This window comes from Lissotriton helveticus, chromosome 10 (genome assembly GCF_964261635.1).
Source record: "Lissotriton helveticus chromosome 10, aLisHel1.1, whole genome shotgun sequence".
Lineage (NCBI taxonomy): Eukaryota > Metazoa > Chordata > Amphibia > Caudata > Salamandridae > Lissotriton > Lissotriton helveticus.
Genome location: NC_136071.1, coordinates 166,840,185 through 166,866,650, shown reverse-complemented (window position 1 = coordinate 166,866,650; position 26,466 = coordinate 166,840,185). Strand labels below are relative to the sequence as shown.

The 26,466-nt window shown below is 43.6% G+C and overlaps 1 protein-coding gene across 1 annotated transcript in view; it reads left to right on the top strand.

The window, feature by feature from the left end:
- Positions 1–26,466, top strand: part of LOC144786057 (cytochrome P450 3A21-like) — a 266,040-nt gene that overhangs the window by 195,812 nt on the left and 43,762 nt on the right. Inside the window, exons 10-11 of the mRNA XM_078665003.1 lie at positions 4,490–4,650; positions 14,126–14,352. Coding sequence (XP_078521129.1) covers positions 4,490–4,650; positions 14,126–14,352 — 388 coding nt within the window. The remainder of the gene's footprint in view (positions 1–4,489; positions 4,651–14,125; positions 14,353–26,466) is intronic.

Sequence of the window (26,466 nt, the reverse complement as noted above, 5' to 3'; positions counted from 1 at the left end):
GGTGGCATAATACATGCTGCAGCCCCTGGTAGGCCCTGGGTACACCTATGCCCTGGGTACCTAAGGTACACTGTACAGGGACTGATAAGGTGGCTCAGTATCCAATTTAGATATGTACCTAAGGTACATGGAATCCATTTTACAGAGAGAGCAGTAGGCCTGGGGTCCTGAATGGCAGGGCCCCAGGTCAACTAAGTCAGAAAACCAGCAAAACACCAGGAAAAAAGTTGGGGGCAACCATAGTCAGGCATCTACCTTCCTACATGTGTGCTCTGCTTACTCATTTCATCACAGGTACAAGGGGTTTTGTCAGGGGTACAGGCATTCATCTTTGGAAATTAAACCAAATGGTGCACTGTTGGACCTGGCCCTTTTTGGCAGGTTCACCCCGAAACTTTTTGCTTTTTCCTAGCCTGTCTCTGGGACCTGGTGTTGGTGATTTTAGGCCTCTGCGCACTTTTTCACTGTGGTACAGTGTAAAGTGCGTGAGCTCTCTGTGTATGTGTGGTGAGTGACCTGCCCTCCCATAGGAATGAATGGGGAATATGTATGCCCATGGTAGTTCCTGATGTGTGGGGAGTGCAGGGTCGAGTTTGATATGTGCGAACTCGTGAGATTGAATGCTGCGTAATGGTGTATGCGGCATGATTGTGTATGACAGGGGCTGGGGAGCCCCAGGAGGTTGTCTGAGTCTCCCGTGGATGAAAGGCAGCATCTGCTGCCAGGGAAGTGGGAGGAGATAGCACCTGATAGTGAAGGGCTGTGCCTGCCTGACCACAATGCTGGCTCCACCTCCCCGCTGGGCGACTGTCACCTCTGTCCCTGACTCTGAAGAGATTTCCCTATAACCAGTTCTAGCTGGTTCTCACACTGCCTGCACAAAGACTTCAAAGACTTTTCTCTGGATAAGAAGGGGCTGTGTCCCCTTCCAAATTGTTCTTGTTGCTGACTTGAATCTACCAGGGGCGGGCGCTGCCCAGCCCCTGGATGCCTGGAGGACTTCTGGGGGACCCCTCTGCCTTGCCTGGGCTGAGGGGGGAACTTGGCTTTGCCCTGGATTCCTGCTGTTTTCCTGGACTCTGGAGACCCTTTTACTGGGTCCCCTTTGCTTCACCTTCCTGAAGGACTTTGTGGAAGACTTTTGGGGCACTAGCGCCTGAGGAGCGCTTTAATTGTACTTTTTGCTGGACTGGTGACCTTTGGTTGCCTTTTAGCGCTAGGAGCGCTTTATTTTTCGGTTGTAGCGCTTGGAAGCACTTGACTTGCTATTTTAGCGCCTGGAGCGCTTTAAATTTCCTTTAGCACTTGGGGAGCGCTTTATTTGTTGAAGCCGGTGCCCACCCGGCATTTGCCCCGCGGCCATGCCGCTAGTCTTAACTTTCAAAAAATTCACCTCGAGGGAGCCCACCCCTAAGTGAAGTGATTCCCCGCCTGCCTAAGCGAGGCTGCTGCGCTGCCCGCAGCGACCCGGAAGTGGTTGGCCGGGCAGCCAATCCTGGCGCGACCGTCCGGAAGTCCCGCCTCGCAGCCCAGGGGAAGAAGAAGCATGTGCCGGTGAACAAGGCTCCCGTGTGCCGAGGGAGCACTGCAGCGAGAGAGGAGACAAGCTGTCTCGGAGCCACGACGGCTCCACCTCGAGTCCTGGTCCCGAGATGGGGGACCGGGTGAACGGCGACGCGGGCGCTTTTGTGAAGGCGGGGCTCCCATGAGGAGGGAGAGCCCCGCCATGCGCTACCGCCGCTGGCAGAAGAGGCAGTGCGGCGATGTCCCAGCGAGGCTCCTGTGAAGAAAGAGGAGCCCCGCCTGCTGCCCCCGAGGAGTCCCGCGATGGGGAGAAGCCCCGCCCGAGGCCCGGTAATTTAGGGCTGGGCCGGGTAGTGCGGGGGGCAGTGCTGTTCGGCTTCACGAGGGAGCCTGTGGATTGTTTTGGGGCCAGCTTGGAGGCACTGAGTCAGGGCAGCCCCGGATGGTAGTGGGCCGCCCCACCGCGTTGACGAGTCTCTGAGGCTCGTGGGGGCATTTGGCTATGTTTAGCCCACGAAGGGCTCAGGAGGTACTTTCAGAGCCTCAAGGGCTCCATGAGGAGCCATGCCAGTGCGAAGCCCCAAGATGGTGGTGGGAGACAGGGCGGTCCCGGCTGGCAGTGGACCGCCCCAGCGTTGCACAGAGTCTGTGGCCTTAGGGGACACGAGTGTTTTAAGAGCCTGTGTGGCTCCAACGTTTGGAGCCTGTGTGGCTCCAGCAGTGGGCGCAGTTCGCGCCTAAGGGTCAGTGAGGACCCAGTCGCAGTTTGAAGTTCCCCAGCTGCCCAGCAATTAGTGGGCAGCTGCACCGTTTAGGTTTTGGGATGTCCACAGGTGCCCAGCAAGTAGTGGGCACCTGCACCGTTTAGGCCCCTGACATTGAGACACAGGGCGTCCTAGCCCCAACAAGGCCAGTTGGCCTAGGGACTGCCACAGGTGGTGGCTTATGTAAGGTTTTGCGCAATTGTGTGGTTTTTCCTTGCACCTCTGAATGTTTTAGGCATCATGTGTCTTTGCGCTATTGAGTTGTGTCTTTCTTTCCCTGCGCTGCACCTCTGAATGTTTTAGGCGTCATGTGTCTCCTAGCACTGCACCTCTGAATGTGTTTGTGATGCATCATGTGCTTTGTTCTTAACACCGCTGAATGTGTAGGTTTATGCATCATGTGTAATGTGTTCTTTCCTAGACCCCTAAAGGCTGTGTGATACTTAGGTGGTTGTCCGTACACCTCTGAATGTTTTTAGGCATCATGTGTTTTCCTTTACTACTCCTCTGAATGTGTTTCATGCATCATGGGTAATGTGTTCTTGTTTATACCCCTAAATGTATTTTATTCTTAGGTGGTTGTTCTTTCTAATACAGGTGGTCCTAGTGAGGTCCTGGTTCCCTGCGTGACATTCTCCTAAGGTGGTTAGGGTTGCGTAGGTGGTACTTACATGTTACCAGTAGATACTGGTTGTGATTTATAACTGTTACTTTGTGCTACAGTGACTTTATATCCTTTTATTCTAATTTCTGACAGTATTTCTATTTCTAAAAGTGTTGATTTTGACAGTGGCCCATGTGGCCCTGTCCTGTAAATAATCCCTTATGAATATTGCCCGTGCCAGTTGGCACAATGTACATGTGTGATTTCTATTTGATGTGATTTTGACAATACAGAAGTAATTTTTATATAACCTTGTGTGGAGTTCCTTTTGTGGTGTGCCTAGGATGTTGTTGCTGTTGTGTACTGGCGCAAATGCTTTACACATTGCCTCCGAGTTTAGCCTTACTGCTCGGCCAAGCTACCAAGGGGGTGAGCAGGGGTTATCTTGGCGTGTGACTCCCTTGCCCTGACTAGAATGGTGGTTTCTGCCTGGCTTTGGCGTCAGCCTTAGCCTATCAGAAATAGCCAGTTCTAACATGCCCCATGCCACTTCTAAATCTATTTAGGACATACGTGTGTTGGTTGTTTTTAACACACATCAAATACTCCTGACACCCCTCCCTTTCCTCCAAGGACATATACACAGCAACCGTCGTTTTCTTTGTTTCTTCACAAAGTCTAGCTTCAGACCTACGCAGAGAAAAAGTGGCCTTAATGTGACTCTTACTTAATGGTAATACTTGGGTTGGCTCCGCCCCCACTGCCAAATTAAAAACAGTCTGAAACGTGGAAACTATATAGGCCAGCCATGGAATGCAAAAAGCATAATCCAGTTTTAAACAATCAAGTATTATCAGTTTAGTAAAGCTACTTTCTTCTTTCATTCAGATGGAGAGGTAAAGCAGCAATGGTTTTATTAAAAGAACATCCTCCCGATAAAACAACCTCACCTCTTGCACAATCAGGATGGGGCTGTGGCAAGCAAACAGAGCAGCCTACGGATCCCATCATACCACAGCATATCACTGCATGACACAACATATTACACCACATTATAACACAGAACAATACAGCATAGCAAAAAAGTAACACACTTTAACATAATGCAGCACACAATCACACAACATAACTCATGAACAACATAACAAAACAGCATAGTACAGCATGACACAACATAACACACCCTAAAACAACAAAGTACAGCACATCACACAACACACCTTAACAGACCATAACATGCTGTAACATAACACATCCTAACATGATACAGCATAGCACAGCATGACAAAGCATAGCACTTCCCAATACAACATAACACACCCTTATATACCATAGAATAGCACGGCAACATATTATAACATAACAAAGTATAGCTGTGCCCAACACATCACATCACACACGTGAATAGCACACCATAGCACAGCATGACCCAACATAACACCTTAGCATAACATAGCACAGCATAACATTATACAGCATATAATAACACAGCACAGTGCAGCACAGAACAACATAAAACATCCTAACATAATAAAGCACAGCATATTCACTAACTCACTCTTTGTATCTCACTTTCCTGTTGATCTTCTTTCCACAGCACTATCTGATAGTGAAATTCTGGCCCAATCCATGATCTTCATATTGGCTGGCTTTGAGACCACCAGCACCGCCCTGGCATTCCTGTCCTACAACCTGGCTACCCATCCTGATATTCAGCGGAAAGTACAAAAGGAGATAGATACTCTCCTACCAAACAAGGTGAGCCGAAGTTACCTGCCCAAGGAGGATGCTAAAGGGACTACTTTGAGGGACATGGGGGAAGGGTGAAAGGATATCTCCTGGTGTTTGGAGGATGTTCCATTCCCATCCACCTTTAACTTGTGGCCTAAGTAGTTTTATTTTGTTTTAAAATTTGCATAGGCAAATTTAGCTACTCAAATGTAAACACATTGTCACGCAGTGCCTGGTGCCATTGGTACCTTTCTGAGTGTGAGTAAGTGTCACTTGCCTGGCCCTCTTTTAATCTCATAAAATATAGTTGAAGAAGGACTATGACAGCTAACAGCCACCCTGATGCCCTGATCACAATTGTGTAAATTACTCAGGGGAGCAGTTATGATAATGATAATGTGTCCCTAATGCCCAGAGAGCTTTGCAAAACATCTGAATTCATTTATATAAAATCAAAAAGGACCCAGATGGCAGAAGCTTCTGTCCTCATGCAAAGTCTGGTCTTGATCTGTCCAAACCTTTTTCTACTGCCTCAGCTGAAGCTTACATGTAGGAACCAAAATGAGAAGCTAATGTGCTGGGGATCATCCGCCCTATGTTTTTTCCTGCTTCACCAAATCTGGTTGTAACTTTTCCAGTATTGAGTAAGAGAATTGTATCTTTTTACCACTTAATTTCAGAATAATCAAATGGAGAAAACCAAAGACGAAAACAAAAACCGATCGTATGGATTCAATTATAAGTGATCATTAGGGTTTAACTGATAAAACCTAAATGGAATGACTTGAAAATGGCTAAATTAATGTTTCCACTACACATTAACCCAGTACTTTATCTTCTGAACTTGACCACATTTATGACATCACAGTAACCTCAGAAACGAAAATGATTGATTTAGTGCTTTTCCACCACTCCTTACAGAAATTTGACAGGAGTGGAGACTTTAGGAAATGCTGTTTCATTTTGAAATTAATAATGTCTAAAATGTTACTATAATGTGGACCTTTGGATATTTTAGTTTTTTAGCCTATTTTGCCATGTATATGCAAAGCAGAACACAGCCTCCCAAATATCGAGGTGAGGAATAATTACAGCTATACCAAAATTGCACGTACATTTAAAAAACAAATGAGGGAAACTATGTTTCAGTAAAGCAGCCTTTTAAATGTAAAAATCTGTTATTGGTAACTCTTATCCAAAAACAGTAATGACGCCAATAGTCCAAGTAAATGTAAGTATAGAAGTCCCGAGCAAACTGACAGTGGTGCAACACTGAATGGGTGCTTGTCAGAGGTCCATGTGGCTTATTTGACACACTTTACGAAGATACCATTGGCATTCTCATGGAAACAGATAATTCCGTCAAGAATGTGTACAAATTCAACAACGGTTCAATGTTTTCATCAATGAATGTTATATGCAGTGATGCTATATAAATATGCAATATGTTATATGAAGCATACTCAGAAATATATTTGTCATTAGTTCAGCTCAAGTCTCTAAACTCACATTGGAAAAAAGTAGCCAGTGCAAACCAAAATGCCAGAAACATCATATCAAGTAACAAAACACAACGAGAAAAAAACTCAGTGTGGCTGTTATATGGAATCTCTGATAGAGCAAGATATTAGTAGAAGAGAGTGTGATAAATACTTAAGGATGTTTGAGTTCATGAATCTAAACATCACATAGCTCATTTAATGATGAAGACCTAGTTAAGGAAATCCACTATGAAAATGGTAAAAATCAAATTGATGAAACTAAATCTACGAGGAGCCAATATTAGCAGGCAGTACTAGATGCAACTGAAAATTGAATTCAGTAATCCGGTAAAGTTGGCTGGAAATTCTACCAGAGATCTGTTTTACTAGTTCCGAGGGAGTTAGGAAGATCCATCAGTTGGACATAACCTCTGAATTTACCGCCCAATATTAAGCTAATTGGCAAGATGTTATACGGTAGCCTACATCTATTTAGGTATCGTACCAATAAGGTAAAGAAGGGTTGGGTATTAACAACAATTCATAAATAGAGGAAATATTAACTTCCAAATTACTTCTACTATTTTTTCTTCCATGTTGTTCAGTCCATGAAAAAAAGAGTTCATTTTATCACTCTACCCGCATTCTCTTCTGTTGAATATTGCAGCAATCTCACCTCTTACAGCTAGTCGTTTTGACATATCAGTAATTATCGAGGAAAACTGTTTTCACTGTAGCTGGATTGTGTAAAATGTGCTACTAGAGGAGCATTTTCAGACTTTTAGCATATACTTCTCTGATGTGAAATTTGCAAACATACCCTTTGTGCTTATACCACATAGATGAGTTTAGAAGGGCGACAAATGCTATACTTTGTTTGTATTGCAAGTACAGTGAAAGTTTACTTGTAGGATATTCGCCTATGAGTCAATGTTTTTGTATTCATAGAGAATTAACAAGCAATAGAGTTGCCATGTTTGTAGGGGCCAGTCACTGTCAAGAGGCCCAATTGGGCCATAAGTGTGACACTCTGGATTGTGGATCTGTAGGTTCCTTGTGATTCCTTTTAGAAGCAAACATAGCCACTGCTATATGTGCTTCACCAACAAACATCCAGAGCTTCCATAGGGCATACCATATCCTTGTGAGAGCCTGCCTACTGAGGTTTTGGGATATCCCCTGCTGCATACTCCTTTTAAATAGTTTTGATACAACTTCTATGGTAGTTGCATTAGAACTGTGTGTGGATAGACTCCATTGCTGCATACTAAGTGGGTCTAGACTACTCTAACATGTACAACTTGCTACACTAGATGCTAACTCTGTAACTATTCTTCTCATAAATACAATTTAGAGTAAACTATACAAAGTATATTCTACCACTGCATTAATTAAATACAAAGTTGACCAAAACAAGTCTATTGTCACGAGTCCATAAAATTCAACACAGTGTAGTAATAAAAAAGCTATTACCTTTATAATATTTTTTTGATAAACATTTTTCTTGGTTTTCAAACAAAGAATACCAGCCATAGTAAAATACAATATACCACAGCAGTCGTCTGACATTTCCATTTGACATGTTTAGGGGAGGAAGGTGTGCAGTACATGAACCCACAGATTCCCACACAGTGTACATCGTTCAGAAGGGGATATATTCATTCTATCAGCCCCAGCCATTTGCCCCAGACCTTCCGGTATTTAGCCAGACACCCGCTGGCCTCGAACAACGGTTTCTCTTGTGCTGCGCACCAGTCAACACCTCTGCGCCATTTCGGTACGCCTGGGGGTATCAGATTTATCCAACTAGCCGCAATGTCCTGCTTGGCCACCATAATAGCGGTAGTAAGAAATTGTTTGTCAGCTCGGGAGCCATCTAGCCCGTCCGTGATTCCCAGGAGTATATTTTAGGGGTTATGCAGAACTTCCCAGCCCATGACCTCTGTGAGCTCTTTTTTTTGGAGTCCCAATAGCGTCCAATGATAGGGTAAGCCCATACCACGTGAAAGAAGTCTGCTTGGTCATGAGCGCAGCGCACGTAAAAAAGCATTTGCCTCTCATACCTGCTCTAAAAAGGCGCTTGGGTGTTAGGTAGGCAGAATGTAAATAGTATAGCTGGACCAGACGGAGTCTGGAAGAGGTGGTGACTGTTTTGGGTGCCATTAAAGCGTCTCTCCAGTCTTCCTCTTTAAGAGGTCCCACCCATTGCTCCCTTAAATTTCTTAACCATTCTAATGTGTTAGGTGTGTTGGTGATGGAGAGGTAGATACAAGATACACCCCCCTTCCCAGGTTACCTGTCATAATTTGTGCCTCTAGGGGCTATGTTCTGGTAGGGATGAGCCATGATGTACATGTATGTGGAGGGCGTGACATAGCTGCAGGTATCTATAGAATTGGAGGGGTGCAGGGAATAATGGGTGTGTAGGTTTTGAAAGGTGCACATGTGGTTGCTCGCCCAAGCTGCGAGATACCAATGAGATCCCATGACCAGAATCCCTCCATGCCGCTGACCTCCTGAAGCCAAGTCCCCTGCCAAAGTGGAGTGTATTGGGTCAGTTTGCTTGTCCATTGGGTGTGGAGCAGGAAGGCGCACCAGGCCAAGAGAACTGCCTGCATCACCGTTGGCATTGTCCTGGGAATAGTTCCCCCGTACATCATCGTCTGGATCCTGGGTAGACCCAGTTAGCCCAGTTCCAGTCTGAATGCTGGGTCCGACCAGCCACCATTGAACCAGTCATGTAGCGTGAGTAAGCGGGTTGTCACATAATATAGATATAAATTGGTCATGCCCATGCCACCATCAAAGGACGGAATCCGGCACTGGGATAGGGCTAGACGGGGTTTGCGTCCACCGCAAAGAAATTTAGTGGTCAGAATGTCAAGCTCCCTAAACCAGGACCATGAGAATTGAAATGGGGTGTTTTGGATCATGTAGAGGAACCTGGGGAGTATCATCATTTTAAAGAGGGTGACTCTGCCCAGGGGATTAAGCGGAAGTGCTTGCCATTTGTGGAGTTCAGCTTGGACTGTCTTAATCAGCGGGGTGATGTTAAGTGGCAAAGCGAGATCAGGAAGTAGGACCACCCAAAGTCCCAGATATATGAATGATTGCCTTCTGATAGGTATCGTGGATTGCAATCGAAACAGTCTCTTGATAAGTAGAGAGGGACCAGGACGGATTTTCTGGAATTTAGCTTCAGACCAGAGACCTGCCCAAAGAGGTACAGAGGCCGGAGGCAGCGAGGGCCCGATTGGGCCAGTTCGGCCAAGAAGAGCAAGACATCATCCGCGTGTATCGGGATTTTGTCTTCCACAGAATTTGGCCATCTCCAACCTTGAATGCGATCATCAGATTGCACAAGACATGCCAAGGGCTCCATCACTAGGATTAAAAGGAGCGGTGAGAAGCGGCAGCGCTGCCTTGTTCCCCTTTCAATGGAGAATAGCTCCGAGTGTGCCCCGTTGACTTGGACTCGTGCTTGTGGTTGAGAGTATAGTACTTTGACCAGGCTATACAAGTGTTGGCCCATGCCCATCTCGATTAGTACGTCCTCTAGATATTGCCAGTCTACGGAATCAAACACATTTTCAAAGTCCAGAAGAAGAAGCGCTAAATAAGGGGTTAGTGATTGGCGGTGCACTATGGCTACATGGAGGCGTCTGAGGCAGTGTCTAGTTCCCTGGTATGGTATGAATCCAAATTGGTCGGAGTGGACCAATTTGGAGAGATATGGTTTCAGGCGGTGGGCCAGAATCGAGGCAAAGATTTTGACTTCCATGTTTATGAGGGAGATTGGGCGATATTCTGTGCAATATAATGAGGGAGGTTGCATTTTGGGGATTACCATGATGATGGCGGCGTCTGTTTCAGGTAGAAAGGGGACCTTTTTGGCTGCTTCCTCATAGATGTTTAACAAGTGCGGAACAATTGTCTCTCGGTAGGAGGTATAGTATTCCTGAGGGAAACCATCAGGACCCGGGGTTTTACCTGGAGCGGAGCGTGATATAGCATCACAGATTTCTTCCAGGGTAATATGAAGGTCCAGGTCTAGTGCCTCAGCCTGGCTTAGCTGAGGGTGTTGGAGATGCGTCTGGGTGATCAAGCTTGACAGAGTGAACTCTGGGTTGTTGCCTCGAGTACAGTTTGGATTAATAGACGGCGAAGGTCTGGGCTATCACCGAAGGTATGCGATGAATGGTGCCTTCCGAGTCTATGATCCAAGAGATGATGCGATTGGCTATTGGATATGTGGCCAAACAATGTAAAAGTTTCCCATTCTTGTCCCCCAATCCGTACACCCTGGCTACAGAGGATCGACATAGTATTTTGGCAGCTTCTATGGAGACTTGTTTTATTTCCTCCCCCAAGTGCCTGAGTTGCCTCTCTTCTGTACCTTCCAGCTGGGCAGCTGTCCGGCTTTTGAGGAGAGTCGCCTGGGCCTCTAAGAGAGTGACCAGAGCATCCTGGGATAGGCGCTTGAGTTTGAGTTGGCCCTTGGCAAAGCCGCAGATATAGGCTTTACCGGCTTCCCACAGAGTTCTTGGGGAGGGGACCGAATCACAATTAGTGAGAAAGTATTGTTGAAGTTCTGTTCCAACAGCCTTTTTAAGGTTTTTGTGTTGGAGAAACCATGCATTGAACCTCCACATAGGACGAAGTGTATCAGGGGGTCCCCTAGTCTCAGGATGATAGGCAAGTGGTCAGATATCCCTGGGAAGGATAGTGATATGTCTGATTTTCTGGCAGTCTAGCTCAGGCATAAAGTTATGGTCAATGCGCATGTGTGTATGATGCGCTGCGGATGCGTGAGTGTATTGTTTGGTCGGGGGATGCCAAATTTTCCAGGTGTCACATACAGCAAGTGTGCTTGCCCAGTTAGTGAGGAACGGCATGTGGGCATACCTTGTGTTAGATTATGAGCTTGTGGTGTCGGGATTTGGGTGCATAACTGGGTTGAAGTCTCCACCAATGATCGTCAGCCCGGGGGTAGTGAGGTGATAAGGTCTGTGGTGCGTTTTAGGGTTGAAGTGAGCAATGATGGAGGGGAGTATATGGAGAGCAGGTTGAGGGCAGTTCCTCCTATGGATCCTCTAATGGCAATGAAGCATCCCTGGGGGTCGGTAGTGGTCATCATCGGTGTAAAGGGGAGATTGCGGCGCATGAGGATTGCTACACCTCGTGAACCCCGGGTGAATCCAGAGTTCCAGGCTCTATCGTAACCATAGCCGCTAGAAAGTGGCAGTAAGTGCCCATAAGGTGTTTCTTGAAGTATCATTATATCGGCTGCCTGGCATTGGGCATATCGCAGGACTGCAGTTCATTTAACCTTTTCTAATAATCCATTAACATTACATGACAGTATGCGGAGAGAATCTCCGCCATTATAAGCATGGCGGAGAGTGGCACAGATGGAGACTTGCATGGCATGAGCGGGGTGTGGAGTTATCTACACTGTGGGCAGACTGTGGAACCGTGAGCACCCTCTTGGGCCATGTGCAATGTCTGAGAACGATCTGCTTTTGAAGGAAGTGGTTGGTGTGGTAAACATAACGGAAGAACTGGAACACGGGACAACGCCCCCCCCCCCCTTCCCTGACCCTCCGCCCCACCCTATACTTCAAGGATGGAAGTATCTGCCGCCCCAAATGAACTAAAGGAAGAGAACCAAACTAAAATGCTTGGTTATGGGTTTGCTTGAAGGACCCCTCTTACATAAAGATATTTATCGCTGCATTATGAGAGAAAGTAAAAATTACAGCGAAAGTCATCTCCAAGAGCATTTACTGCAAGCGTCTCAGAATGGCATACAGGCAGCTCAGGAGTTCATCCGAGAAGTGATGGGCTTTGAGAGAGGTCTGAATCTGCTGAGTCCAGATGGAGATCCTTGGAGGAGGCATTGTCAGGTTCCGAGCGGACCACAGGCTCGGACCTTTGAATTGATTGGGAGTGGTCGAGCGCTGCATGGTCTCTATGGTGTAGTCCAGGGCTCGTGGGTGAATTCGATCTGGCCCAGCTCATTCCTTGTCCTTTACGGGAGCGTGTGCCTCTTCCACCTGGCTTGAGTGATCTCTCCTGGGTGTCTCCACCTCGAGTTCTCTTGGGTGGAATCAAGGCAATTGCCCTTATTGGTCATTCCTCAGTCATCCAAGTCCAGGCCGCCTCAGAAGAATCAAAGAAGAGGGATTTGTTCTGAAACTCCACCCAGAGGCGTGCCTGGAAGAGCAGCCGATATTGACGGGCCAAAGCACGCATTTTCCGTTTCACCTCAGTCAATGATCGCCTTTGGGTTTGGACTTCCTGTGTACAATCGGGGAAGATCATTATTGGCTGCCCTCGATACGATAGAGATCTGTGGTTGCGTGCCTCACTGAGGATAAGGTCTCTATCTTTGAAGTTGAGGATCCTGGCGATGATGGCATGTGCGGTGCTCCCTGTGGGGGTGGGGGTCTTGGGGCCAGAGAGCGCAAACCAAGTGGAGACGGAGACCTCTGGCATCCAGGATTGTATCCATTGTTCGATGAAGTTACACATCTGGCAGTGTTCTGAGCCCTCCGAAAATCCCACCAGGTGGAGGTTATTGCATCTCGACTGATTTTCAACATCTTTTGCTCTTTTGTTTAGCTCATTGGTGTAGGATTGAAAGCGCGTGACTTGCTCCTTCAGTTGGCTGATGTGATCTTCGACTGAAGAGATGCGAGATTCAGTCTCCGCAATCCGGGCCATATCTTCGCAGAGGTCTTGTCGAATAGGAGCCTTGTCAATCCGGACTTCTCCAATTTTACTCTCGACCGGGGCTTGGGAGGCATTGATGGTCTGTAGTATGGTGTTAAGATCCACAGCCTCAGGGGGCAGTTTGTCTGTGGGCCCACTCACCACCCCAGGATTATTAGTCATGAACTGGTCCGTCTTGGTTTGCGTTGGGGGAGGTTTAGGGTCTCGGACTCTCCCCATGTTGGTGATAAGGTGTGTGCCTTACATGTGGCTATCATCGCAGAGAGCCGCTTGGCGTGCCTCAGAGGAAGGGCAGTGTGCCTCTGTGACTTTGAGTCTTGGGCGGAGTGGGAAAGCGCTAGGTAAGTCACTGCAGGGTTCGCCTCACTATATCCAGTAGTTAGCAGAGCCTGGATAGGATGACCAATGATTTAGCAGGCTTTGTATGTGTGTGGAGACAAAGGGTGCCATTGCTGGCATACTCATATTGGGAAAGTAGATTTTGCAAATATTTTAAGGAGATTCATTTTTCACATTTTACTACTTGTTGGATTTAAATGAGGGGATTCAATTTAAGATCTTTTGGGAGGGGACCAAAGAGGGTTATTATAGTATGGAGATCCCATCACCTCCTTAAAGATTCTATAGAGTCCTTGTGACAAGTTTTTCAGTTTTGGCAAGGAGGGACAGAAAGTGAAGCTGCTAAGAATGACCTATTTGTACTTGCAGTAATGAATATGGTATTACTTTCAATCAAGGGAAATTTCATGTTCTTCTATTGCTGTATTAGTGTTTTGCAGTGGCACTTCAGTTGTCACGTGTGAACTATTGGTTGGCCATAGATTTTGCTCATTTGAACCCTTTACATTTAAATTAAGTTATGTGCTCAAGGGCCCACTGTCTACATAACATCTACACAACAAATATTTGTTTCCATCTTTCTTAAGCCAATCAACTCAAAGGTCAATGGTGGTAGCTCCCAAGCTCCTAAGAAAACAGTAGGCTAATGCTTGTTTTAGAAGCCGTGCTTAGGAAATAGAAGGTGTGTGTAGATGTGTATGGACAAGGTTTGGTAAATCTTTTAAAACTGGTGCAAAGATGAATGACCCAGAAGGGGGAAGGCATCAGATTTGTGAATCGTCCACTTCAAGAGGGAATGCCTATACATCAAAAGTGCTGTATTGAACAGATGATTAAGTAATAAGATTGCTTGCACTCTATGGGTGACGTATTTGTGTAAAATAGGAAAACTGTATATCACGTACAGTGTTTCACCTCTAATCTATGATATTTTCCATTAACTGTAGGCTCCTCCCACATATGATGCTCTGATGCAGATGGAGTACTTGGAGATGGCAATTAACGAGACCCTCAGAATGTACCCTCCTGGAGGACGACTTGAAAGAGTCTGTAAGAAGACCGTGGAAGTGAATGGTGTGACAATCCCAGAAGGAGTGGTGGTATTGATCCCGGTATATCCGCTGCACCGGGATCCCGAGTATTGGCCAGAACCAGACACGTTCAATCCAGACAGGTATCCTTTACATATGAAGGGTGCAAGAAGGGCAGACAGAGTGGTAGCAAGGAAATCCATTAATATTATGGCCAATTATCAATAATTGAAGTTACGGAAGAAATTACAGGCAAAGTGGATAAGAAATCAGTACAAGTTAAGATTGAAAGAGTTTCAAGTAACTTTTTTTAGCACAGTTAGATTAAACCAAAATTGCTGCCTTTTACAGCACACATTACAGATCTAAATTGAGTTTTAACTGAGCACAAAACGTATATGTTAGAAAACATTGTGAGACTTTGTGTTTTACAACTTCAGTTAACTTTAATCACTCAATTAGTTACACTGTTCCTCTCCTGGCTTAATTCAGTTTGTGTAGGCAATGTTCTGTAATTTTCACAAAGTGTGTTAAATCTAAGCCCAATGAACTGAATAAAATTGGCTTAGAAAATGTGGTAAGTTAAGAGTAACTACAGCGCCATTATAGTTCAATCCTAAAAGTTCTCCAAAAGACTGCAATCTATGATGGTCACTGCAGGTCAATTTTTTTAGACTTCAGTTCTAATGATGTCTGGGATTTATTTTTGCACTTTGTGACATGGAACTTAGGCCCACATGCATCAATCTAGGATTTTGCATTTCTTAAATAGCGAAAATTAAGGAATCGCTATTTAGGAAATGCAAAATCCTATGCATCAAGAAATCCTAAAAGTTTTTAGGATTTCTTAATTCTCGGAAATTGCAATTCCTTAATTGCGAATCGACCCCCCCCTGCACCCCTGAAATGTATTTTCAAGTGCATGTTTCACACACACATGTCCTAAGGACATGTGTGTCTGTAACATGCAAGTTTAAAAAATGCATTTTTTTGCTTCTTTTAAAATTTTCGCAAATTAACACGAAGGTCAACCTCGTGTTAATTTGCACTTCCAAATTCAAAATTCGCTATTTTAAAAAAAATGATGTATTGCATTTAAGGAATCGCACACATGCGATTCCTTAAATGCAAACGCATTTTTTAGAAGTGCAAAGAATTCCTAAAAGTTTCATGCATAGCAAAAAGTGATTTTGGAATCGCAAACGGCCGAATTTTCCGATTCGCACCGTTTGCGATTCCAAAAACCTTTGATGCATGTGGGGGTTACTGTGCTGTCTGCAAGGGGGAAAAACAAGTGTTGGTAAACCTGGAGATGACAACAACACCGCTGTTATATATGGCTCTTTAGAGCCAGAAAAAAAGCCTACTAAACAGTGTGTCGTTAAATCCTCACATCTTCTAAGGATGTACTCAAGAATATAAACATCTGCACCATAAACGTGGATGTAAACATATGGGGACCACTTCACAAACGTATTTACGGTAAGGAGTTCTCTTGTATGTAGTCTTAAACGCCATTATAATGCACAAGTCTCTAATAATAAAAGTGCAAAGAGGACACGGTCCTTTCTCACTTGCATATAAATATTCTTATTTTAGCCCCATTTTAGATGTTTTGGGGCAAATTTAAAGGAGTAGAAGAATACAGGAATGAATACAACAGCAATGCTACCTTACCTATTCCAACATTTCTTCGTGAATACCCCCATGTATGTCTCACTCATAGGGGACGATTTTCACAAAATACACGCAACATGCATGAGAGCACCGTATTTACAGGGATATGGCTCTCTCTTACCCTTTCCCTTTCGCCAGCGCTAATTTCAGCTGCTGTGCGCCATGGACACACCTTAGCGCCATTGCACTAGGGTGTGTGCGGGAGTCTAGCATGAGTTTTGTTCAGGAAGGCTACCCTTCCGGTACAAAATACCATGCTTAGACAAGTTTAAACGCTTTTCCCACTTTGTATGTGTGCTGCACAGTGCAGCACACGTGCAAAGTCGGAAAATAAAGGAGAAATAAAGACATTTGAAGTGGTGTTAAATGTTAGCGCAAAACCCGGTCTACAATTCTTTGTAGATAGAGTTTTGCATCAAAAGGCATGGGTGGGTGCATGGGATTGCCCATCGTGATTCACCCATGTCATGCCCCCTTGTTGCTAAGTAATGCAAAGCAGTGCTTCGTGCTACTATGCAATACTTTTAGGGTACTTTATAGAGCAAAACACATTTTGCACTGGAAAGTAAATTCCCCCCAAAAACCTTTTGTTCTGGTTAGCGTCACTTTTGTGAAGCTATCCCAGGGAAAAATGTATGAAACTACCCCAAAGTGTATTCCTGGACAATAAGTTACAATATGGGACTCCACAGCAGGGTGTCAGGAACAGGAACAGAAAGGACCTCATTACAAGCTTCCCCGTAAATTGCAATATGAGTAGTAACTCCTGTCAGGTCAAACCTGCCAATATTTGTAGGGGGAAAAACGCTCAGAATTTTCCGGAACATGCTGATTTAGTTTTAGCAAGCACCAAAATCCTCCTGTTACTTCCCAGAAAGTTGTAATTGGCTGCTATTTACCACAACCGATAAAATGTCAACTTAGATTTTATCACGTGCAGTAAATATCACACCATTTTCTGGCCACTCACAATGAGGGCCAACATTTTTACACACACATAAGTTCATGAAGAAATTGAATTGCCTCACTGCAGTTGTGCTGAAGACAAAGGAATGTATTGAAGACTTGGTGGCAGATAGTGCATTTAAAGCACATTGGGGTACATGCATCAAGCTAATTACCAGTCGCAAACTGGCCGATTCGCAGAATCGGCCCCTTTGGGCCCGGTAAATAGCCTTTTGGGATGCATCAACCCCTAAGGCATTCGCAAAATAGGTAATCACAATTTTTGCTATTAACTATTTTGCAAATGCAGTTAGGGAATCGCATTTTGTGATTCTCTAAATGCAATGCAAGAAGCATGCTCAGAATGCGACTTTGCATTAAGGAATCACAAATTACCATCAACTTCAAGTTGATGGTCATTTGCAATTCCTTAGAAAAATGCACAGAATTGCATATTTTTAAGTGCCAAGTGGGGCATTCACATGCCACATATTCAATATTTGGTGGTGCATCAGCCCCATGTGAACAGGCCTGCATCACCCTTATGCCTGCTGCGAGGCAGGCATATGGTTTTGACGCATTGGCGTCCTAGAAGTGGCGCAGTGAAATCTCATAGATTTCACTGCACCGCTCCTATGACCCTTTCTTGTCGGGGTCCGTCCACAATGCATACATTATACCTGACGCAGGAATAATGTAACGCAGGGGTTTACGAAGTGACGCATCTGCCTAGATGCCTCACTTCGTAAATATGGCGCAACATGGTGCATTATTTACGCCGCCACTGCATCATTAAAAGTGGTGCAACAGCGGAGCAGAAGTGATGCCGGCCTATATAAATAAGGCCCTATGTTAGAAAAAGGGTTGGAGGCTCTCTCCTTTCTTAATCTTTCCCTATTGTCTTCTGCTTCGCTCTCAATCTCTCTGCTCCTTTATCCTGCTTCATATAATTTTCACCCTGTTTCCTACCTTTCCATCATATTCCCTCTCTTTGCATGTAACCCACTTTTCCATTGTGCCTTATCTGCTCCTTTATTCTCAGCCTCTTTTTGGCCTCCTCTCGCCTTATATGCATCATAAACCACCAATGATGCTTTTAAAATGTCTAACAAACAATCACTGCCTCGATGTAATTAGAAATTATAATCAGCAGCGCCATGTGTAAGAAATTCAAGCTGGCTATAATTTCATAAACCCAAGTGGCCGTATCATATAAAGTCTCTGGTACAGTTTTAGACTGAAGTGGTAAAAATCTACAGCGGAGATATTTTACCACTGTATACAGTTGTAAATGGTTGTTGACTTGGGGCTTACAAGGTATGGTCTGCATTCAGCTGGAAATCTTGCAGGATTTGCTGACATCTCAGTAGTAATTAAAGAGCACATCAGAACACAACATACTAACATTTGGGCTGGGCGTAGTTTGCGAAGTAGCGCTTCGCGAAGCTACGGAAAGTGCACTTCACACTACGCAAGCTACGCGTAGTACTACACAAACTGTGTAGTAGCATTTTCGCACTGTGCAAGATGCCGTTTTCAATGATTTCACAGTGCGGACATGCATCCGGCACTGTGCAATTATTGAAAACGGCATCTTGCACAATACGAGCTGTAGTTTTCTGCCGCTCGAGTAGATTTTTACTCGAGCAGCAGCTTTCCAACGCGGACTGGTAGTTTCTCATCGTGAGCGGTCGCGAGCATACGTGACCACTCGCAATGAGAAACCTGACCTCCCCGCGTTGAGAATTTAGCTGGGAGGTTTATTTTCCACGCTCGCGATCAGCAACTTGATGTTGCTGTTCGCGAACGAGGATAAAGTCTTGCCGGGATGTCATTTTGCTTGCTCGCGGTCGCCAACTTGACGTCGAGGACTTCGAGCAAGCAAAAAATTACCGCTGCACTACGCTATGCTACGTTACGCGTGTTTGCACTGTGCTATGTGCAGTTCGCATAGTGCGAAGTAGCGCAAATTTCGCAAACTATGCGAGTGTAGCGTAGTGCTTTGTCCAGGCCTAACTAACATAATACAAAGCGAAATAGGAGCACAATCAACACATAACAGGGCACAGCCCAAGGAAACAGTCACAACAGAATGCAACCCAACAACCAGAGTACAGCACAATAACACAATGAGATAATTGATCACAAAAACAAAGCAGCCCAAAAAACAACAAATCACGTCACTACCACAACACAATGAAACACACTAGATATACACAAATATTCTTCTTACACATTAATACCTCCTCAAATTTGCTCTGATAATACGCTGGTAACAGTTTGTTTGTACCACGCACTACCTTACTTGCAATCTATGACATGTAACATCACCAGTCAAAAATATACCAGAGAAGGAGTATTATAATTATTGGGGGGGGGGTTCTTGTTATTTAGGAAAACTGTTAATATTTCAGTTATGTATTTTCAGTCCCATGGCCATTAGTAAACAGAGTGAACAACTCCCTATTGTCCTTAGGAAAATAAAATGTTAGAACCACGTAATAATGCACATTTATCAAACCAGCTTCAAAAATGTGTCAGAAATATCTTTTTCCTCCTTTAGTAATTGACCCCCTTCTGAAATAGGGAAGGTCATTGATTGTTTATTGTTCTAAGGCCCTATGATTCTGGCGGAGCAGAATTGGTGCATGAAATTCCTCTCCCCCTCATTCTGAGTGTACCAGTGTTCCTGCAACCAGTGTTCCCGGGAGTTGGAACACTGTACCAGATTTTACTGGGCTGTTATTCTGTCAGGAAACATCTCATTAGGCTTTGACTGCAGCAGAAACAAGACTCTATCATAGCTTTTCTGGCATGGGGAGCAAGCAGTGCTCCCACATCCTGGCACTTGCCCCCAGATTCATCATGCTCCTCTTTTGCGAGTCCTTAATAGCGATTATTAAGGAATCGCTATTAAAGACTCGCAAAACGGGATGCATGTAGAAATCGCAAAATTAATAGCGATTTCTACAGCTTCCTTATTTGCGATGCGCTAATTGCTAATCGCAAATAAGGAATGACTCCCCATTCATTCCTGGAATGAATAGGGGAGTCATTCCTTATGTGTTGCGCACACACATGTCCAAAGGACATGTGTGTGTGTAACATACAACTTAGAAAAATGCACTAAAGTGCATTTTTCTAAGTTTTCGCTATTTACCACGAAGTCAGACTTCGCGGTAAATAGCGGCCCAGAATTGCGAATTCGCAAATCTAAAATGGTTCATGAATTGCATTTAAGGAATCTCAAATAGAGATTCCTTAAATGCAATTCCTCGCAATTTAGCGATTTCAAAATTAGCGATTTTTGCATTTGGGATGATGAATCCCAAATGCAAAAAAAGCGCTCGCAAAGGGCCAGATTCGCAGAATCTGGCCCTTTGCGTGACGATTTTTGCTTCATGAATCTGGCTGTTGACTTCTACTTCGCTACCCTACTCCACCCACCCCCCTCCCTGCACTCTCACCACACACAGAGATCCCTGAATACATTTACCCCAATGTTAAACCCCCAAAATGAGATATTTTGAGTGGTTCTATGAACGGTCAGTCCAGTGCCACCCACCAGTACTGCTGTGAAGTTCCCACACAGTAACGTTAATTCTGCATGTGGACTTTGAATCCTGGCGGTACTGTGCAGGTTGTAATCAGGGCCAAAGAAGATACAAATCCACATTTTATAAAGTGAAGCACTTGAGAGTGGGATTGGCTTTGACTACTATTTTCTCCTGCTGCCCTAACCTCATCTTTGTTTCTGGGAAGGTTCCTAAGCCATTGAAACCTCTTGTCACAAAAAGAGCAAAATAAAAAACCTCTACAGCTGAAACAAACTTCAAAGTTTTGAAGCTATAAAAATTCCGAATGTAAATGAGAGCCATTCCAGATTCGGCTACTTTCCGTAATGTAGTATTAACGGAGAGAATTTTTTTTGAGGCCTTATCTTTTTCCAATAAAAGAAAGCTTTCTTCAAAAAATAAATGTGGAAGAACAGCTATCACCCACTTCAGCTTCTTTCTTAATGCAAAAGTGACACAGGTTCTTACGAATGAGACGTTTGTAAAATTCATTATGGTCTGCTGAAGATATAATCGTGGTACAGTGTTGACGTTATCTCATCAGTCTTTTCTGTCTCTCCCTCTAACTCCAACAAATGATTCTCAGATGTTTTCAAACACCTCATAGCAATTTTTAGTTTTTGAGAAGTTAAACATTCTTCCACTTTCAATCCAGCACAATCGAACTCACTGAAATTGGCATTTGTATTTTTGTCTCCAAGTATCAGTGAGAACATTATTGAGAGGAAGAGTTCGGAGCCCTCATGGAGCTCTCAATAATGAGGGTAAAGAAGACCAAGGCACCTAAATAGGGTTGATTGAGAATTTCCTCTTTACAAAGCTTCCAAGCAATTCTGTAGCAATTTTATTAATATTGACCTCTGCTGCATTTGACACAGTCTGTTACGCAACACTACTAAACAGTTCTCATGATATGGGTATTCATGGCAAAACATTTCCTTAGAATTACTCCTGTATGGCAAATATATTCTACAACACCTCCCAACCACCATATACCTCATCCTGCATGCCAAAAAACTTGCGTTCCCCTCCTTAACTCTCCTCCGAACATGATGCAATCCTTCTAGCCTGTTTTAATTACGCTGAAGGTAAAAATATTATTGCTATGTTACAAAGTCTCTATGACACCATGTTGTCATTGCTTGTGCATGCTTTGTCAATGTCACTAACTAGTTGACTGCAAACCACCTTACCCTGTTCAGTGGCCTTGAACATTACAGCTTATAAAATGAGGGAGTCATTGCAGATGTCTCATCCTTTTTATACTTTTCTTACAGTGTCTCTACTCCTTTGTATGCTATACTAGCACATGATCACAGTAGCTTTGTACATTCCATGAATATTGTTCTGGTTACCAGGTTTCTTTTAAAGGTACCTCTATCCAAAGTTGTACGGCTGCAGGAGGTGATCTTTCACTCGCATTTATGGGTTGAGCAATATGAGATGTACATTTGGCAGCATGAACATAAGGGTTCAGTTGCATTTTAATTACCAGAATATTCAGGCCTAGTGTGATGCACCTTTATCAGCAGCTATTTGTGTGGGTAGCCATTAATAGTGCTGTGCCTGATGCCATGAGATATTGTCTGTCTTAACTCTTAAACAACTATTGCATCAAATTCTAAGTCTGCCACAACCGAGCCCAAGAAGGGTATAGTTTGGATACTATGTTTAGTTTCCTGAGTCCTCCATGCTCGACCCTTGATATTTTACGGATTAGTGGATGTGTGCCCCTTTCCACTCCTGCTTGCTGTCCTTAACTGGTGACCTCCTCATAGCCCTTGAACTGGAAAGTTTTAAGCTTGAAGCATGGTCTTCCCTTCTAGCATGTGGGCATCTTGTCTCTGACAGAGATGTTTCAATCTATAGGCAAAGTGACTGTTGACACCCGTATATTCTATTTCATTATCTATAACTCTGTCCCTTTCCACCGTCCTCTGCCTCTGACTCAGTCTCCCTACTGAGGGCCATTTTAAGGATTTCTGAGGTCCCAGACAAAAAATATGTTGATTATTTTTCGGTGATCCTGTTAAATTTTAACATATAATTTAGGGCCTCATTATGATGGCGGAGGGACCGCCACAGACATGCTGTTGGTGGCAGTCACACTGCCATCTCAATGTTGTTTTCCCACCGCCATATTATGATGGCGGGTGGAAGCGTGGCAGTCGGAAAGACCACCCGCCATGGTTCCGACAGGCAGTCATTTTCTGACTGCCTGTCGGAGCTCTCACATTGCCCAGCATTGCGGCGGTACCTTCCAGGCACTGCCGTTGGGATTATGACAACACTTTCTGCCGGTCTTTTCGTGGTGGTCAACCGCCACAAAAAGGCAGTCGTAAACGGATTTATGGGCCCCCAGCGGGTCCCCCTTCATCCCTGGGCCTGGGGCAAGGGCACTGAGGGGCACCTATGGTGCCCCCCTACATATCCCTGCACCATGTGGCAGGTACCACATGGTGCCTGCCACATAGTGCAGGGATATGTTAAGTGTCCCTATTTTGCATTGCGGCGGGTGCTGCAGCCAGCAGCACCCGCTGCAATGCAAAACATAGTCATTGCGACCGCATGATGGCGGTCGCATTGTAATGCCTTGTGCGGGCCAGCCGACAGCATGTCTGGCGGTCCCATTTCCTTTACGAAGGCAGGCGGAATTAAGTCCGCCCGCCATCGTAATGAGGCCCTTAGTTTTGTTTGGCACATGTGGGCTTGAATTAGCAAGTAATGGATAATAAAATTAAAGCATGTTCCGTACCAGGGCCCCCATACTGTCTTGCTCATGGCCCCAAAATCCTAAAGTAGACACTAGTCTCTAAGGGACAGCCAGCACCACATGATCTGTGAGTGCAGTCTGCTGCATACACCTGTGCCAGGCTTGACAACTGTCACACCTGCAATCCAAGGTCCCCATGAAGCGCTTCTTTAACCTTCTTAATCACAGGCTCGTCTTTTCATCCAGGGATATAAGGTGATTAGATCTGTCTCTGCACTGCTCCTCAGGGTTTGTGTAATTTGAGATGTACAAATACATGTAACCCTCTGCCAGAAGTTATGACATAGCATCTGTCCTTGTCCTGTGCAGCCACAACTTCATTCAAATCAATCCCTGTTATTTTCTCATTGTTTGTATCAAGAAATCAAAGGGGCATCTTATCAACAACTAGCGATATTTATCGCTAAATGAGCTTAGCGATATTTTTTTCATTGCCCCGCATCGCCGGATTTTATCGCAGAGATAACGTGCTATTAGCAACGTTAACTCAAATGCGATAAAATAACCGGCGATAGAGGCTCAATGCGTGAATATCGCTGGAAACCCAGCAATATTCAGGCATTAACGCCAATAGGGTCTTAACCTGAATATCCAACTCCCATTGGATATACAGGTTAAGAAGTGGTCTGAGCAGGCGTTAGTTTTTGGCAATATTCGCGTTTAGCACGAATTTCTTTATCGCTGCGCCTGCGTTGATAATAGGTGATAGCGATGTTAGCGACTGCTTTCAGTCTCTAACAGGTTGGGTACGCCCACTTTGCATGTCATTAGCGATAAATATCGCTGACATGCAAAGCGGGCCCCAAACCGCTCGTTAGTGCCTACAAACTGTCGCTAACTGCTGTTAGCACCACCTTGCTAATAGGGCAATGAAATTATCGCCGCTTTAGCGGGAAAAAGTCCTGCTAAAGTGGCGATAAGGCCCTTGATAATATGCCCCAAAGTTTCTTGAGAATCCAAACAAGAGCATCCATTTTGCTAAGTAGTCGCCACGCCCAGATCATTTTGTAATGTCAAATTAGGACATATGTGGAATCTATCATTATGCATGTCATGATTTATATATATATATATATATATATATATATATATATATATATATATATATATATATATATATATATGAATCCTGGCAAAAATCTTCAAAAGCAATGTGATATTTGCAAAGATACGTTTATGTATTGATATATTTTTTCTTTGTAAATATTTTCTAGTTTAAAAGAAATGTTTTATTTATTTATTTAATATTTTATTTTATATAATATTTGTAGGTTTTTGTTATACGTAATTAAACTATGTTTTCTTTTATATATTTAATATATTTGATTTTACATTTTTTAAATATTGTTTATTTATTTTCATGATTTGTAATTTAATTTTAATATAGATATATTTTTAGGTATTTGAGTGTGAATAGTATTTTTTGTGGCTCCGCTATCTAACAAGTTCCCTAATGTTGCACTCACTGGAGTGGTAATAGTAATTTTTACCTCTCCGCTATCCAGCACTTTCCCTACTGTTGCACTCACTGGAGTGGGAATAGTAATTTTTACCCCTTCGCTATCTAACAAGTTCCCTAATGTTGCACTCATCGAGTGGCTATAGTAATTTTTACCTCTCCGCTATCCAGCACTTTCCCTACTGTTGCACTCACTGGAGTGGGAATAGTAATTTTTACCCCTTCGTTATCCAACACTTTGCCTACTGTTGCACTCACTGGAGTGGGAATAGTAAGTTTTATCCCTCCGCTATCCAACACTTTCCCTACTGTTGCACTCACTGGAGTTGAAAAAGTAATTTTTACCCCTTCGCTATCCAACAGTTTCCCTACCGTTGCACTCACTGGAGTGGGAATAGTAATTTTTACCCATCGCTCTCCAGCACTTTCCCTACTGTTGCACTCAGTGGAGTGGGAATAGTACATTTTACCCCTCCACTATCCAACACTTCCCCTACTGTTCCACTCAGTGGAGTGGGAATACTAATTTTACCCCTCCGATATTAATCACTTTCCCTACTGTTACACTCACTGGAGTGGGGATAGTTAGTATTACCCCTCCGCTATCCAACACTTTCCCTACTGGTGCACTCATTGGAGTTGAAATAGTAATTTTTAACCCTTCCCTATCCAACACTTTCCCAACTGTTGCACTCACTGGAGTTGGAATAGTAAATTTAATTGCTGCTCAATCCAACACTTACCCTACTGTTGCACTCACTGGAGAGGGAATAGTAATTTTTCCTCCTTTTCTATCTAACATTTTCTCCACTGCTGCACTGATTGTATTTTGAAATTTAAGTTTAAATATGTTTTAATAGTTTAATGTTTTTATTTATCTTAGATTTTTGTTTTTTTATATGTTAAATCATTGATTTTTATTTTTTATATTATTTTAAATGTTTAACAAATTAAATATAATAGTCTATTAATTGTTTTAAAGTAAATATATATGTATCAATTATTATGTGTGTGTGTTTATTTATTATTAAGCTTATTTGTTATATTTTATTGAAATGCATAATAAATGTGTTATTTTGTTAAAATGATATTTAATATTTATTATATTTAATATGTATTATTTTATTTTATATTTATATGAAAGTTGGTATGTTATACATCTATATTTTTTAATTCAATATTTTTTAGTACATATTTTTGCACTTACCTGTTTAAGTATAGGAGTCGATATTTTTTACATCGATGTTGTGTCAGTGAACCATAAGTCATGTCAACAGTGATGTCATTTGAGATGTCATCAGTGATGTAATCAGTGATGTCACTGACCATGTAATGAGTAATGTAATATGTGAGGCCATAAGCAATGCATTGTGGGGGTGTACGTTAAAGTTAGCTCTGGTAACTATAACTGCTGAATTTCTATGGTCTTGTATGAGTGAAATCCGAGCCTAACCATAACGCGGCTGTAAGCTTTCCTTTTTTCTGCGAATTTCTAGGGATTATTTAATATATTTCCTATAAGGCCCCTGTAACCTTTTGTTTTTTTAGTACATTTCTAAAAAAAAAGTGTTCTATTTCCTAACCATAATGTCCCTGTAACCTTTGTTTTTTTCAGTTAATTTCTACGTGTTTTTAAAGCTATTTCCTAACTCTAACCTTTAAAAATTGAGAGTGAGTGTGTGAGTGAGTGCATGAGTCTCTCAGTGGGTGTGTGAGTGTCTCACTGGGTGTCTGAGGGGGTGTGTGAGTGTCTGAGTTGTTCTGTGAGTGGGCGCATGAGTGCCTGAGTAGGTTCTGCTCATTTTCTGTGCATTTTCTGGCTTTTTTC